The sequence below is a fragment of the Ovis canadensis genome, chromosome 2 (genome assembly GCF_042477335.2).
Source record: "Ovis canadensis isolate MfBH-ARS-UI-01 breed Bighorn chromosome 2, ARS-UI_OviCan_v2, whole genome shotgun sequence".
Classification (NCBI taxonomy): domain Eukaryota; kingdom Metazoa; phylum Chordata; class Mammalia; order Artiodactyla; family Bovidae; genus Ovis; species Ovis canadensis.
Genome location: NC_091246.1, coordinates 231,503,628 through 231,518,414, shown reverse-complemented (window position 1 = coordinate 231,518,414; position 14,787 = coordinate 231,503,628). Strand labels below are relative to the sequence as shown.

The following is a 14,787-nucleotide window of genomic DNA, read 5'->3' as shown; positions in this document are numbered from 1 at the left end:
CTAGAAAAGTCATATTTCACTATAATTCTATGTAATCAATCTTTCCTGTTCGGGGAGAAAAGACTGATCCCCATAATGTTACTTTGCCTGCTACTAATACTTCACTGAGAAGTAGGGTTAGAGCACCATCTTGTGGCCAAAATCCCTAAAATGCTGAACAGTAAAAAAATAGTCTCGTTTGTTTCATTCCTAACTAGGATAATAGTTTGGGGGAAGTTTTTTTGCTTTTTTTAAAAATTAAACTGTAGTTGATTTACAATGTTGTGTTAATTTCTGTTGTATAGCAAAGTGACTCAGTTATACATATACATACATTCCTTTCATATTCTTTTCCATTTTGGTTTATCCCAGAATATTGAGTATAGTTCCCAACAGTAGGACCTTGTTTATCGATTCGATATGTAATACAGAAGTTCCAGTCCATTCCTCTCCCATCCCCACTGGCAACCACAAGTTTGTTCTCTTTATCTGTGAGTTTTTTTCTGTTTCATAATTACGTTCATTTGTGCCATATTTTGGATGCCACGTATAAGTGATACCATATGGTATTTTGTTCTGACTTACTTCACTTACTATAATGTATAGTTGCAAGGATAGCTTTTACTAATATTTCACTTCCTTAAAACCATATGATACTTTTGAGAATAATATGCCCTATTTTATATATGCACATAATAACATAACATGAACTACAGTAAAAAAGAGTAAGGCTTAGATAATTGAGTCTATAGACATCAATATTACACTTTTGGATAAGGAACTTTTCTGGGGCTGTGGAAACTGGAGGATGGGAGTGTCAGTTTCAAAGTAAATGACTTCAACATCTTTCTTCTCCAGTACCAAGGTTGAGTCAGTGCTTTCATATGCCACCAACGTCCCACGGTTATAACAACTGTCTTCTCAACATGGTCTAAACATCAGTCAAAAAGGGGTCCTGGAATGGTCACTGAATGCTCTTGGGTACAGCCCTTTGGCAACACCCTCATACCCACATGGTCCTCTTGCCCACACATCAAACTTCTGTAATACTTACTCTCATATAGCAAATTAAGTAGTCGTTCAAGTTGGTCCCAAGTTTCAAGCTGCTTCACGTGGAAGCGCGAGAGTGTATAAATTGTCTTCTATGTCCTAGTTCATGGTATTTCAATTGGTGCTTTTTAAAGGTATCGGCTTCTCTGGTGTTTCAGATGGTAAAGAATCTGCCTGCAATGAAGGAGACCCAGGTTCAATCCCTGGGTTGGATGATCCCTTGGAGAAGCGATTGGCTACCCACTCCCAGTATTCTTGCCTGGAGAATTCCATGGACAGAGGGGCCTGGCAGGCTAGTCCACGGGGTTGCAGAGTCAGACACGACTGAGCAACTAACACTACACTACAAAGTAGTTTTTATGAACTAGAGAGCTAGACGTGTTCCACGTGTAACCCTAAGAGCATTCAAGGATCAGAAGTGTGAAAAACCTAAGGGTGAAGATAATTCCCCTCCAAACTTGTAGATTACAGTCCTGCAAACTGCCCTGAGCAGGAGAAATATATCCATAGAACTTACAGAGAAGGGAAGGATTACTCAGTTTGCAACTGAGTTCTCCAAAGACTTTTGGAAAAAAAATATTGAACTAAAATAAAATTAGAACATTGCTCTAGCACATGCTGGATGAGAAGTGGTCGGAAGACACTTACCATCTTTTGCTTCCCAGAAACTTTTTATATAGTATCTCTTTCCTCCTATGTTGTCAATGAGATGCTTGATGTGTTTACTTGTGGATGATACATTTAAGGGTAGCATTTCACTATTGGCTTTGGTCCTCTTTCCCTGTGCTGAATTATTAGGAGTTGGAGTTACTCCCAAAACAAAGGTGAGAGTTTACACTTTACCTAACCAATCCAGCCAACTAGGTAATTCGCAAACTTCCCTTCAAAAGCGGTCTCTGCATTAGCTGTCATAGCTGTTAAGTCTTTTTTTACCTTGTTTTTTTACCTCTTTGCGACCCCTAACGTCCACTGGGCTCCTCCATCCCTGGGATTTTCCAGGCAAGAATACTGCAGTGGGTTGCCGTTTCCTTCTCCAGTAAGACCTCCTAGATGATATTAAGTCCACTTTGAAATTGCTTGCTTGAGACTGGTTAGGAGTTTCAAAGATTCTTCATCTTCCTTTACAAAAAGATTTCATGGCAAAAAGTGTTACCAGTTTAAACATTTTACCTCTTTTCTATTCTCAACTCCCACTTTTCTTAACTTCTGGGGAGTGACTGTTGGCAGACTGAAACTGCAAATTATTAGCTGCCAAAAAGTTGAAAAGAAATAAAGGGAATTTGCAGTAGGAGGACTACTAAATTGAACACAAAGGATTAAAGAATCAGAAAGACACACTCTTAAGATGTGTCTTCTACTGAATTAAATGTGTTACAATATTTAAGAGCTGTGCTTGGGACATGGTTGCTATGATTATGGAATACTAAATTGATACATACATACTTTATTTTTCCATTAATGTTTTAATCTGCTTTTATTTTAAAAGCATAAAATGTATATCCCCGCCATTCATTTTATAGAAATTAAATAGCTATGAAATTAACTTGCATACAGAATTTTAAACCGAGGCTTCTCTCACCATGGACCACAGGCTCTAAGATCACAGGCTCGGTAGTTGCCATCTAAGTTATTGTAAATGCCTGATTGTTATAATCAGCACCTTACATTTCTAAAGGTTAAGAGTTATAACTATTTTAGCTAAAACTATACTAGAGAGACAGGGTTCACTATCTGGGTATATCAAATTAAGCTACAATGAAATACATGAAGAATAACTTTTTTAATAGGCATTACAGCAACTTCATGTAAAACATACATTCAAATTATGATACCTTAAAGTCAGAAGGGAATAAAATACACTTAACTGTACAAGTTAAATACAATAATAAGATCAAGAATTTGAGTTAAAATTTCTCAGGAAAATACCGACAGAACAAAAATGAATAAAAAGAAAATAAAAGAAGTGACCCGATAAACACTTGTTCAATTTTAGGAACTCAGTATGAGGAACAAGACATATTTCTTTACAATTTAAAAAATGTCCAGCTTAGATCATCTTTTGACATTCGTTTGTCTTGCTGTTTTGCTCACAAGTTTCAGGCTGCACGTCTCTGGCTGGCTAGCTGGCGGCGATGGTCTTTTCTGCTCTCACAGGCTCTTTGGGCCTAGAGTAGTCCCAGGGCTGGCGATTCTCAGTGAACCCGTAGAGTTTCCTAAGTGCCACTCGAGCAGCTTCTTCTTCTGCAACCAGTACTGTCTCCCCAGGGCCTTCCGCAATCAGCTTCTTATCACTAGGAAAAAAACCCAACAACAGCCTGAAATTACATGGTGCATCATACAACAAAGCACACAGATCAGGTTTCCCTGGTCTAATTTTGGCAGCAATATTCACCAAAACTATCAGAAATACTTTTCTTTTCTTTCTACCAGCAGTGTATGAACTGCTGATGAAGGATGCGTTTAAGGCTTGCCAATCTGACAAGCAAGAGCATCTCATTTTGCGTTGCACTTCAATTAAAACTAACGATGAAACATCCAACAACACCATCAATTTTCTCCTTTGCAATGTCTTCCACTGCTTGTATACCTCCGAAGTCCTACATCATAAAAAATTAGAAAAATATTTACCTAAACTTTAAAAGTCAAGTGTAAATATTCACAGTTTACACTTAACACTTCTATCCACCTGAAATCAACCTGAGGCAGGTCGACTGTTATGAAAAAACCTAAAAGTTCTCAGCATGGACTGACTTATTTTGATGGACAATGTTCAGTTTCTTTTCGGTTCTAGGCTCAATTGAAGCTGTTACAAGTGTGGACTGGGGTTAAATCTCTATTATAAGTCAAATTGTTTTTAAGAAATATTTAGATTAGCAGGATACTCCATGAGATTTCTATAGTAAAAGGTTGGTTAACAAAAGCTACTATTAGCAAACCACAGATTATCTACCTTCCCCTAAGGATGACCAGCAGGAAAGGAAGTAGTTAGTGACTAGATCACCAAGGGAATGAGGTTTTCAAAAAATCCTTTAATGCAATTCGAGGTTTATTAAAGAATTGTGAAAAATCAGTTTTCAAGACTTCTGATGAATATTATGAAGATTAAAATTTTACTAACCAGTATAAGCCAACAAAATACACAGGCAAAGCTGTGGTGCTTCCAGACTGCCTAGTGAGTCTAGATTCAGGAACTGAAATATTCCTTTTCTTCAGTTCTTGTACCAGTAGCCCCATGGGATTTATTATCTTCCAAATCTCAAAGAGTTCTTTTCCCGTCATTTGAGTAATTAAGAAGTCCTGCATATAAAAACATAATTTATACATTAAAAAAAAATTAGTATAAGGAAAATAAGGACCATAATTCAAAGTTCACTTTTAACAGAAATTTTAAAATTTAACATGATTAAGAGATATGAGCTAGTATGTATTGGGTTGACCAAAAAAGTTCATTTGGGCTTTTCCATAAGATGTGACAGAATAACCTAAAGAAACTTTTTGGGCAACTCAATATACAATAAATAAAGTACAAGGGTATGTAGCACAGCAAAGGGAATATGCTCCTCAAGGTTTCTTCCTGGAATGACCTTCTTGAGGCAAATGTCACTGCTGTAAAACTTCCCTAACCCTGCTGGAATTAGTAGTCGCCTCCCCTGAGCTCCCTCTACACCTTACAACACGTGAGGGCACTGTCCACATTCCACTCTCTCTGCCTAGGAGCTGTGAGCAAAGACTGAATCCTATTAAACTCTGGTTCAGTGCTTGGCACAGTGCCTGGCACACAGGAAACAATAAATATTAGGCGAGCAAATGAATGAAGAAAGACCATTCAAACCAGTCAGTTCCACTATGGAGAGTGGCTGTGCTCACACTATACCACCAACACAGTTAGTTCTACTATGGGAGATGTCACAGTTCTTGACTGAGAAGGAAGATATTTGAATTATCTATCTCTATGAGGATCTATAATTGGAACTGTCAGCGGAGGCACTACAGTATGGTAAACAAGTATTTCCAAAATGGTCTCATGACTACCCTGTGAAAATTTCAAAATGGTGACAAAAAATTGTTTAGATAGTTCTAAGACTCTACATTAGCTATAGAGATTGGGAGAGAATGGACATCAAGGAAGGACTTTGTTAGAATTTATTTATAAAAAAATATTTAATTGCAGGGGAAAGAGGGGGCAGGCGACGCTTTCCTTTTCACCTCAGGCCTGCTGCTGCTGCTGCTGCTAAGTCACTTTAGTCGTGTCTGACTCTGTGCAACGCCACAGACGGCAGCCCACCAGGTTCTGCCATCCTTGGGATTCTCCAGACAAGAACACTGGAGTGGGCTGCCATTTCCTTCTCCAAGGCATGAAAGTGAAAAGTGAATGAAATCACTCAGTCGTGACCCCATGGACTGCAGCCCACCAGGCTCCTCCGTCCATGGGATTTTCCAGGCAAGAGTACTGGAGTGGGGTGCCACTGCCTTCTAGAGGGCTTCAAACGGTCCCCTGGCCTCTGAATGAGGCAATGGACGTTCACTCAACTGGCAGTCAACAAACACTCCCGCTTAAGGCAACAGTGTGACAGAAGCTACCTGCAGTAATGGGGCCGAAGTCCGCACCTGATGTCAGGGGTATAAAAATCCTTAAGACCTGAGGTGGGATTCACAGCAGGGATGTCATTTTGAAAGGAACCCTATCCAGAAAACTAGAAGCTGAGAGCCAACACCCACATGAAGGTACATGGTTGTAAGGCTCCAGCTGGGAACAAAATGCTCACTAGTGTCTGTTTTAAACAGTGAGCAGACTCAGAAGGCACTAAACCAGCTTTTGGCCATCAAGTCAAGTAAACACCTTCTGCTTTCCTTTCCTTCTATTTCCCTCAGCTCCATCTCCAGAGGTGTCAGTTAAAAACCTGCTTCCATAAGACAGACAGACATAAGTCCTGGCTGGGAAGTTGGAAGGGAGACCTTAACTCTGAATGAAGTCTGATTGCTGGTTAATGTAAGTATCCTTCTTGATCAAAATGATCAGATCAACTTAGTGTCAATACTAAATTACATAGATTCCAACAATAAGGGAAACTGGTTTAAAACATCTAATTTCAAAGGTCTGAATCAAGACTCTTTTTTTGTGACTTGCAGTGATTGCCTGGACTATCCATTATGTAAGAAAGACCAAAACTCATGTTTTCATCCAAAAGCAAAGAATAAAACTTCTCCCAATTGACAACTTCTAAAAGGACAGTGGAGTTAAATCAAACCAATTACTTAAGTATTTTAATTACTTAAGTAATTAAGTACTTTAAGTACTTTAAAATACTTAAGTATTTTAATTACTGGCTAACAAGGAATTTGGTGCACATAACGAAAGTGTTACTTGCTCAGTTGTGTCTGACTCTTTGCAAGCCCATGCACTGTATCCTGCCAGGTTCCTCTGTCCATGAGATTTCTCAGCCAAGAATACTGGAGTGGGTAGCCATGCTGATCCAGGGATTGAACCTGGGTCTCCTGCATTGCAGGGGGATTCTTTACTGTCTGAGCCACCAGCAAAGCCCATAACAGGGACTCAGAAATAGAAGACTGTATCACCCGGAAGAGCAGAACAGCAGCTGGTACTTAAGCAAGGAGCTGCCAAGCCACGCTAGACCCTCCAGCAGTGTCCCTTGGACTCATTCACTCACTAAACATCTGAGCCTCTACTGTGCAGGCACTACCCTTGTCCCTTAGGATGTAAAGCTAAAAACATGGCTTGCAGTCCTGCCATGAGGTAAACACTAAATTTAATATTTAATTCACCTCTAATTATTTAAGAATATTTAAGATACTATCATAAAAATAATTAAGATACTATCATAAAAAAGCTTTTTTTTAGAAAAGGCAGAGGAACCAGAGATCAAATTGCCAACATCTGTTGGATCATTGAAAAAGCAAGGGAGTTCCAAAAAAACATCTACTTCTGCTTTATTGACTATGCCAAAGCCTTTGATTGTGTGTATCACAACAAACTCTGGAAAATTCTTAAGGAGATGGGAATATCAGACCACCTGACCTGCCTCCTGAGAAATCTGTATGCAGGTAAGGAAGAAACAATTAGAACTGGACATGGAACAACAGACTGATTCCAAATAGGAAAAGGAGTATGTCAAGGCTGTATATTGTCACCCTGCTTATTTAATTTACATGCAGAGTACATCATTTGAAATGCTGGACTGGATGAAGTACAAGCTAGAATCAAGATTGCAGGGAGAAATATTAATAACCTCAGATATACAGATGACACCACCCTAATGCCAGAAAGCAAAGACGAACTAAAGAGCCTCTTGATGAAAGTGAAAGAGGAGAGTGAAAAAGTCGGCCTGAGGCTCAACATACAGAAAACTAGGATCATGGCATCTGGTCCCATCACTTCATGGCGAAGATGGGGAGACAGTGGAAACAGTGACAGACTATTTTTTTGGGCTCCAAAATCACTGTAGATGGTGACTGCAGCCATGAAATTAAAAGATGCTTGCTCCTTGGAAGAAAAGATATGACCAACCTAGACAGCATATTAAAAAACAGTAATTTGCCAACAAAGGTCCATCTAGTTAAGGCTATGGTTTTTCTAGTAGTCATGTATGGATATGAGAGGTGGACTATAAAGAAAGCTGAGCACTGAAGAATTGATGCTTTTGAACTGTGGTGTTGGAGAAGACTCTTGAGGGTCCCTTGGACTGCAAGGAGATCCAACCAGTCCATCCTAAAGGAAATCAATCCTGAATATTCATTGGAAGGACTGAACACTGAAGCTGAAACTCCAGTACTTTGGCCACCTGCTGCCAAGAATTGACTCCTTGGAAAAGACCTGATGCTGGGAAAAACTGAAGGCAGGAGGAGAACGGGATGACAGAGGATGAGATGGCTGGATGGCATCACCATCTCAATGGACATGAGTTTGAGTAAACTCCAGGAGTTGGTGATGGATAGGGAGGCCTGGCATGCTGCAGTCCATGGAGTCGCAGAGTCGGACACAACTGAGTGACTGAACTGAACTGATAAAAAGCTTTAGGTCTTTCTCAGTTTGGATCAGGAGAAAAATTCACATGTAACCTGCCAAGGTCATAGCGCAAAGAAGTAAAGTACAAAAAAAGGTTTTCTTTCTACCTCAAGCATGTTCCAGCACGTGCAGCTAACAATCACCTACCCTGATGAAGAGTGCAGTCCTCTCGGGTCCACTGCTCCGTAGCAGGGCTCCAATCACTGCAAAGAAAGTCTGCCGTAACACAGCTGGGGGGACAGGGAAGTCCGCACTCAGCGTCAACTGCTCCACTGCCAAGTTTCTAGCCACGTGACACACAACTTCCTCACCGGTGAGATAGTCAACCAGACTTTTAACGCCTTCAGTGGGCAAGTCTGGGAAAGCGTCCGCAAAAAATTGCGTGAGGCATGTCTGTGAAAAAGATGTCCCTTGTTCAGATAGTTCTTGATTATCTTTGAGGTTCAGAAGAACAGCTTCCTTCTCTATTCCAAGTTTTTGGCGTTTGGCCTCCTCGCTTTTAATATAGCAGCTATTAACAAATGCAGTTTTGAGAAGATCTAATGAAAAAGTTTCCTGTAACCGAGGGCCAAATGCTTGTATTTCAGCATGATAATCCCAATTGGGCTTCTCCGAACTGAAAATGTAAAACACAAGACAGTAAGAGATAATAAAGAGAACAAGATGTGCTGTGATGCAAACATTTCTCATTGTGATGCAATTTTATTTAATTATATAAAGAAAATTTTAAAAGACTGAGCTTCATTTTAATTCCAGAATCTGATTTTCTAAAAATTAAAACTTACGTCAGATGATTACTTGTGGTCCTTTGCTGGATTAACTGTCCCTCTGAGTCAACTGCCACATCAAAGCAGTTCATCAACAGAGACTAAGACCTTATCCTCACTTTTAGGTTCTACTGTTATAACCATGGAACTATGCTTTATACTCACACATGAAATAGAAATTATAATTTCATATGTTCAAGTCATAAACACTAAGTATGTTATATTTATATTGTATTTTATTGTTTTAAGATTTGGAAGCATTCATTGAAAATTAGCAATTGATACTAGATTTTATTGCTAATTTTCAATGAATGCTTCCAAATCTTAAAACAATAAAATACAATATTGTAAGTAGGTTAAAACTTCACAACCATTCTCAAGAACGACTAAAAGGTCTTTTAAAAACTAAAGACAATAAACCAAAAATAAAACCCTCAAGTAAAAAAGGGCTGCAAAGCATAAAGATCTGGGTTGTAAGTCATTAAGATATATACAATCTATATAATATATAAAGTTTCTAACAACTATAAAAGCCTAAAATGACTAACCTCACTATAACCAAATGTAGATTAAGAAGGAACACTATTTTACTATTGTTTTTAGGAAAAAACAATATTCTGTGTTGAAAAAATATAGAACTATGAACATATATATTCCTACCAAGTGTATAAAATACATCGGCTTTTTGGGAGGAAGGGCAATATTAAAATAGCTATCAATTTTCATACTAAATTTCCAAAGGAGCAATAACTTCAAAGCTATTCGGTGTTACATCGGTTGTAGTAGCAACAGTAACTCAAACACCCGTCAAACGGAGCCATCAAAGAGTGAGGTGCATCTATTTGTACCACCACGACACAGGTCAAAGAAACATTATTAAAAAAAAAAAAGCAAAACCTCATGTGTAAGGGGATCTTTTCTGGAGTTATATGAAGATCTGAGGGTCTTCCTACCAGACTTTCCTCTAGCAGAACAAGATTAATTATGGCAAAAACCTAAAGCCAAGCTGTTTTCCCTTTCCTCTGAACAGTGGACTTGTCATTGTGTACTTTTTTCCTTGCCCTATATCGCAATACCGTTTTGTGCTTTCCTCCCTCTTGTCCGTACCCAAGGAATTCTGAGGCAGCAATACAAAGCAGGGGCTAAAACACGCAAGCCCGGTATAGGTTACCCTCCAGCTGGCCTTATTTCTCACAAGTCTCAGTCTGCTGCTGCTGCTGCTAAGTCGCTTCAGTCGTGTCCGACTCTGTGCAACCCCTCTGACAGCAGCCCACCGGGCTCCCCCATCCCTGGGATTCTCTAGGCAAAAATGCTGGAGTGGGTTGCCATTTCCTTCTCCAATGCATGAAAGTGAAAAGTCAAAGTGAAGTCGCTTAGTCGTGTCCGACTCTTAGCGACCCCGTGGACTGCAGCCTACCAGGCTCCTCCGTCCATGGGATTTTCCAGGCAAGAGTACTGGAGTGGGGTGCCATTGCCTTCTCCTACAGGATTCCAAATGGGAGTTCCAAGAGCGTCGGGGGCAGCCATGCGCCCAGCAGAAATGCATGCCCTTTGCCTCCGCCACGCGTCCACGACCCGTGGGAGTCTTTATCGCACAACTAGGGTCAAGCCAGGAGCAAACGAACGATGAGCATCCCTACCCGCCCCCCGGCCGAAGCCTCGGGGAGCACGCCCCGGCTCCAGGACCGCCACCCCTATCCTCTTCCCCCGGTGGCTCCTACCGGCGCACCGGCGGCGGCGGGCACCGGAGCAGGCGCCACCGCTCTAACTCCTTCTGGAACCGGAAAGCGGCGCGGAATCCCTTCTTCACTCCCCGAACCGGCGGAGCGAGAGTGGGGCCGGCCGTGGCCAGGAAGCAATGGGGACCTCGCAGCAGCAGCTTTGTCAGGCCGGATGCCATTGCACCGGAGAAAGCAATGGAGGGCGGAAAAAGGAGAGCCGGAGCAGTGTCGCAGTAACACAGTTCCCCCGGAAACCGGGAGAGGCGGGGGCTGAGCCAGCACCCGGTGGGTGGGGGCCAGGAGGGGTGTTTTAGTGGGCATGCGCAAACGTTGGTTTTTGTTTTGTTTTTTCCCTCAGTTAAGTCCAGTGGCTCAGTTGTGTCTGGCTCTTTGCCATCCAACCATCTCATCCTCTGTCGTCCTCTTCTCCTGCCTTCAATCTTTCCCAGAATCAGGGTCTTTTCCAGTGAGTCAGTTCTTTGCATCAGGTGGCCAAAGTGTTGGAGCTTCAGTTTCAGCATCAGTAGTTACAGTGAATATTCAGGGTTGATTTTTTTGCAGGATTGACTAGTTGAATCTCCTTGCTGTCCAAGGGACTCTCAAGACTCTACCAACACCACAGTTCAAAAGCATCAATTCTTCAACGTTCAGTCTTCTTTCTGGTCCAACTCTCGCATCCATACATGACTACTGAAAAAACTATAGCTTTGACTAGAAGGACCTTTGTCGGCAAATTAACGTCTCTGCTTTTTAATATGTTGTCTAGTTGGTCATAGCTTTTCTTCCAAGGAGCAAGCGTCTTTTCATTTAATGGGTGTAGTCACTATTGTATAGTCACGGTGATTTTGGAGCCCAAGAAAAAGAAAATCTGCCACTGTTTTCATTTTTTCCCCATCTGTTTGCCATGAAGTGATGGGACAGGATGCCATGATCTGTTATTTTAATGTTGAGGGGTTTTGTTTTTGTTTTTGTTTTTAATATGGAATGCTTCACGAATTTGCGTATCATCCTTGTGCAGGGGCCCTGCTAACCTCTGTATCATTCCAGTTTCAGCATATGTGCTGACGCGAGCTGGAATGTTGAGTTTTAAGTGGTTTTTTTTGCTCTCCTCTTTCAGTTTCATCAAGAGGCTCTTTAGTTCCTCTTCGCTTCCTGGCATTAGGGTGGTGTCATCTGCGTATCTGAGGTTATTGATATTTCTTCCTGCAATCTTGATTCTAGCTTGTGCTTCATCCAGCTTGGCATTTCAAATGATGTACTCTCCATGGAAGTTAAATAAGCAGGGTGACAATATCCAGACTTGACGTACTCCTTTCCCAATTTGGAACCAGACCGTTGTTCCATGTCCAGTTCTAACTGTTGCTTGTTGACGTGCGTACAGATTTCTCAGGAGGCAAGTCAGGTGGTCTGGTATTCCCATCTCTTTAAGAATTTTCCAAAGTTTTTTGTGATCCACACAGTCAAAGGCTTTAGCGTTATCAGTGAAGCAGAAGTAGATGTTTTTCTGGAATTCTCTTGCTTTTTCAATGATCCAACAGATGTTGGCACTTTGATCTCTGGTAATTTGACATTTTTTTTCCTACTTGGGCATTAATTACTCTTGGGTGTACAGAGCTTCATGGGCTTTGGGATCCAGAAATTTCTGGAAGAAGTTGCTTCATCTTGTCAGTTGCTCTTGTTCCTTCTGTCCTAATTAAAGTAAGACAAGCTGTTTCATGTTTAAAGAAAACACTTAAATTCTCAAAAAGAAAATACTTCTCATCAAGGCGTAGTCTTAAAGAGTTCAAGACCATGAATCTAGCAGCTGTTTATAGACAAATATTTACCTGGCATGTCTCCAGAATCCTTCCTTTTAGGAGCCCTAGACTAAGAGATTATTGAATCCAAAATAAACATTTTTATTTAAAAACAATCTAAGTACAAACTGTTTTACAGCAAAAGGGGGAGGAGGATGGGAAAAATAGGTCAAAATGGGACCAGTGGATTTATGTCATTTTTTTTCTTTATCTTTCACTCTTTAGCAATATCATCATATCGCTTTCTTTGTTGTTTAGTCACTCAATCGGATCCAACTCTTTGCCCCCTTATGGACTGCAGCACATCAGGCTTCCCAGTCCTTCACCATCTCCTGGAGTTTGCTAAAATCATGTCCATCGAGTAGGAAATGCCATCCAACCATCTCATCCTCTGTCGTCCCCTTCTCCTCCTGCCTTCGATCTTTCCCAGCATCAGGGTCTTTTTCAATGAGTCGGTTCTTCACATAAGGTGGCCAAAGTATTGAAGCTTCAGTTTCAGCATCAGTCCTTCCAATGAATATTGCTTTCTTACCAAACTGTTAATTTATTTTTTAAACTTAATATTAAGTCACTAAAGAAAACTGTCTGAATCCTCAAGTTTTGAACTGCCCACAAAACATGTAGATATTGAAAGAGCACCTCTTTCTGTGATCTCTCTACTTGTTAATGGCATCCCCTGTAGTCACCCAGGTTGGACTGCTATGTCTTCAGTTGTTCCTATTTCCACAAATACCCTCTTTTGTCCAGGTGGCAAGTCTTCTTTCAGTTTATTTCCATAGGAGCTACCTGATGGCTAGCCTACCCCTCTCCCAGGTTATTGTAGTCAGCCTCTACTGTAATCAATCTTCTTCTTTCCTTTCTTCCTGGACACATCTCACCTACATTCACCTCCCTGAAAACTGATTCATAACAATGTACAGGAGGTGGTGACCAAAACCATCCCAAAGCATGCTATGACTTATCTCAAGAATCTCTAGTGTTAGGGTCTGGCAAAGATTCTCCTTGACCAAACTTCAGTCTGGCTTCTCTAAGCCCTCTTTTCAACAAGGCTTCCACCTCAGAAGGCCTTCCAGTCGGCCCCGTTGACAGGCCTGCATCACAGTTTTAGCAATAAAGTTAAGTCAGTTTGGAGAGGCTCCTCCAACCCAGTGTCTGACAATCCTTGATATCTTATCAAATTCATAAACCTTACTATCCTCCAGTTATGTCTGATCACCCTTGCCTGCCTTTTGTAAGAATTTTGTCAACTTAGTTTAGGCAGAATCGTTTAGTACCCCTAATGTTTCCTCCTAGTACTTTTCTAGACACTGACCTCTACCTTCTCCTTGGTTTTAAATCCCCACTTCAGTTCAGTCTCTCAGTTATATCCAACTCTTTGCGAGCCCATGGACTGCAGCAGGGCAGGTTTCCCTGTCCATCACCAATGCCTGGAGCTTGCTCAAAGTCATGTCCATTGCGCCGGTGATGCCATCCAAGTATCTCAGCCTCTGTTCTCTTCTCTTCCTGCCTTCAACCTTTCCCAGCATCAGGGTCTTTTCCAAAGAGTCAGTTCTTCGCATCAGGTGGCCAAAGTATCGGAGCTTCAGTAGCAGTCCTTCCAATGTATATTCAGGACTGATTTCCTTTAGGATTGACTGGTTTGAACTCTTCGCAGTCCAAGGGACCCTCAAGAGTCTTATCCAACACCATAGTTCAAAAATCGCCACTTGTCCATGCTGTATTGGAAACTGAGCCCAGTTCTATGCTGGTGTCTCTTTCCCCCTATTTTTAGGGGAGTAGTTCCTAAATAGTTCCTAAATAGAATGTATTAACTACTGTCCAGCTCTCATTTTTCTTTGACAGGTCATACAACTCAGTTCAGAGCTCTTAGCTTAACCTATCAAGAAGAAGAATCTGAATGGTTCATTCCCGTTTGTAAAAGGGTCATGTATGGATGTGAGAGTTGGACAGTGAAGAAAGCTGAGCGCCAAAGAATTGATGCTTTTGAACTGTGGTGCTGGAGAAGACTCTTGAGAGTCCCTTGGACTGCAAGGAGATCCAACCAGTTCATTCTGAAGGAGATCAACCCTGGGATTTCTTCGGAAGGAATGATGCTAAGGCTGAAACTCCAGTACTTTGGCCACCTCATGCGAAGAGTTGACTCATTGGAAAAGACTCTGATGCTGGGAGGGATTGGGGGCAGGAGGAGAAGGGGACGACAGAGGATGAGATGGCTGGATGGCATCACTGACTCGATGGATGTGAGTCTGAATGAACTCCGGGAGTTGGTGCTGGACAGGGAGGCCTGGCGTGCTGCGATTCATGGGGTCACAAAGGCTTGGACACAACTGAGCGACTGGACTGAACTGATGGGGAGGGAGAGAAGGAAAGAGGGATATGACACATACGGCAAAACAAGCTGATGTATTTCTGGGTGAAGCAAGTCCTCCAGAAGAGGTGAGGGGATTATG

At 41.4% G+C, this 14,787-nt stretch overlaps 1 protein-coding gene and 1 pseudogene across 1 annotated transcript; both read right to left on the bottom strand.

Annotated features, from left to right (window-relative positions):
* Nucleotides 1-2,790: 2,790 nt before the first annotated feature.
* On the bottom strand, nt 2,791-10,792 carry MRPL44 (mitochondrial ribosomal protein L44). The gene is made up of 4 exons (XM_069574670.1): nt 10,542-10,792; nt 8,201-8,669; nt 4,148-4,326; nt 2,791-3,320 (listed from the first exon to the last, which is right to left on the bottom strand). The coding sequence occupies exons 1-4, from the start codon at nt 10,718-10,720 to the stop codon at nt 3,149-3,151; spliced, it is 999 nt and encodes a 332-aa protein (XP_069430771.1). The 5' UTR covers nt 10,721-10,792; the 3' UTR covers nt 2,791-3,148.
* Nucleotides 10,793-11,514: 722 nt separating this feature from the next.
* Nucleotides 11,515-11,609, bottom strand: LOC138434843 (U6 spliceosomal RNA; annotated as a pseudogene).
* Nucleotides 11,610-14,787: the final 3,178 nt, after the last annotated feature.

Bases quoted from the DNA above. Each gene is read 5' to 3' on its own strand.
- MRPL44 (XM_069574670.1), bottom strand. From the start codon at position 10,720: ATGGCATCCGGCCTGACAAAGCTGCTGCTGCGAGGTCCCCATTGCTTC. The intron at 8,670-10,541 runs GTAGGAGCCACC...TTACATTTTCAG, and splicing joins CCGCCGCCGCCGGTGCGCCG to TTCGGAGAAGCCCAATTGGG. The intron at 4,327-8,200 runs GTAGGTGATTGT...TTTTATATGCAG, and splicing joins GGACTGCACTCTTCATCAGG to GACTTCTTAATTACTCAAAT.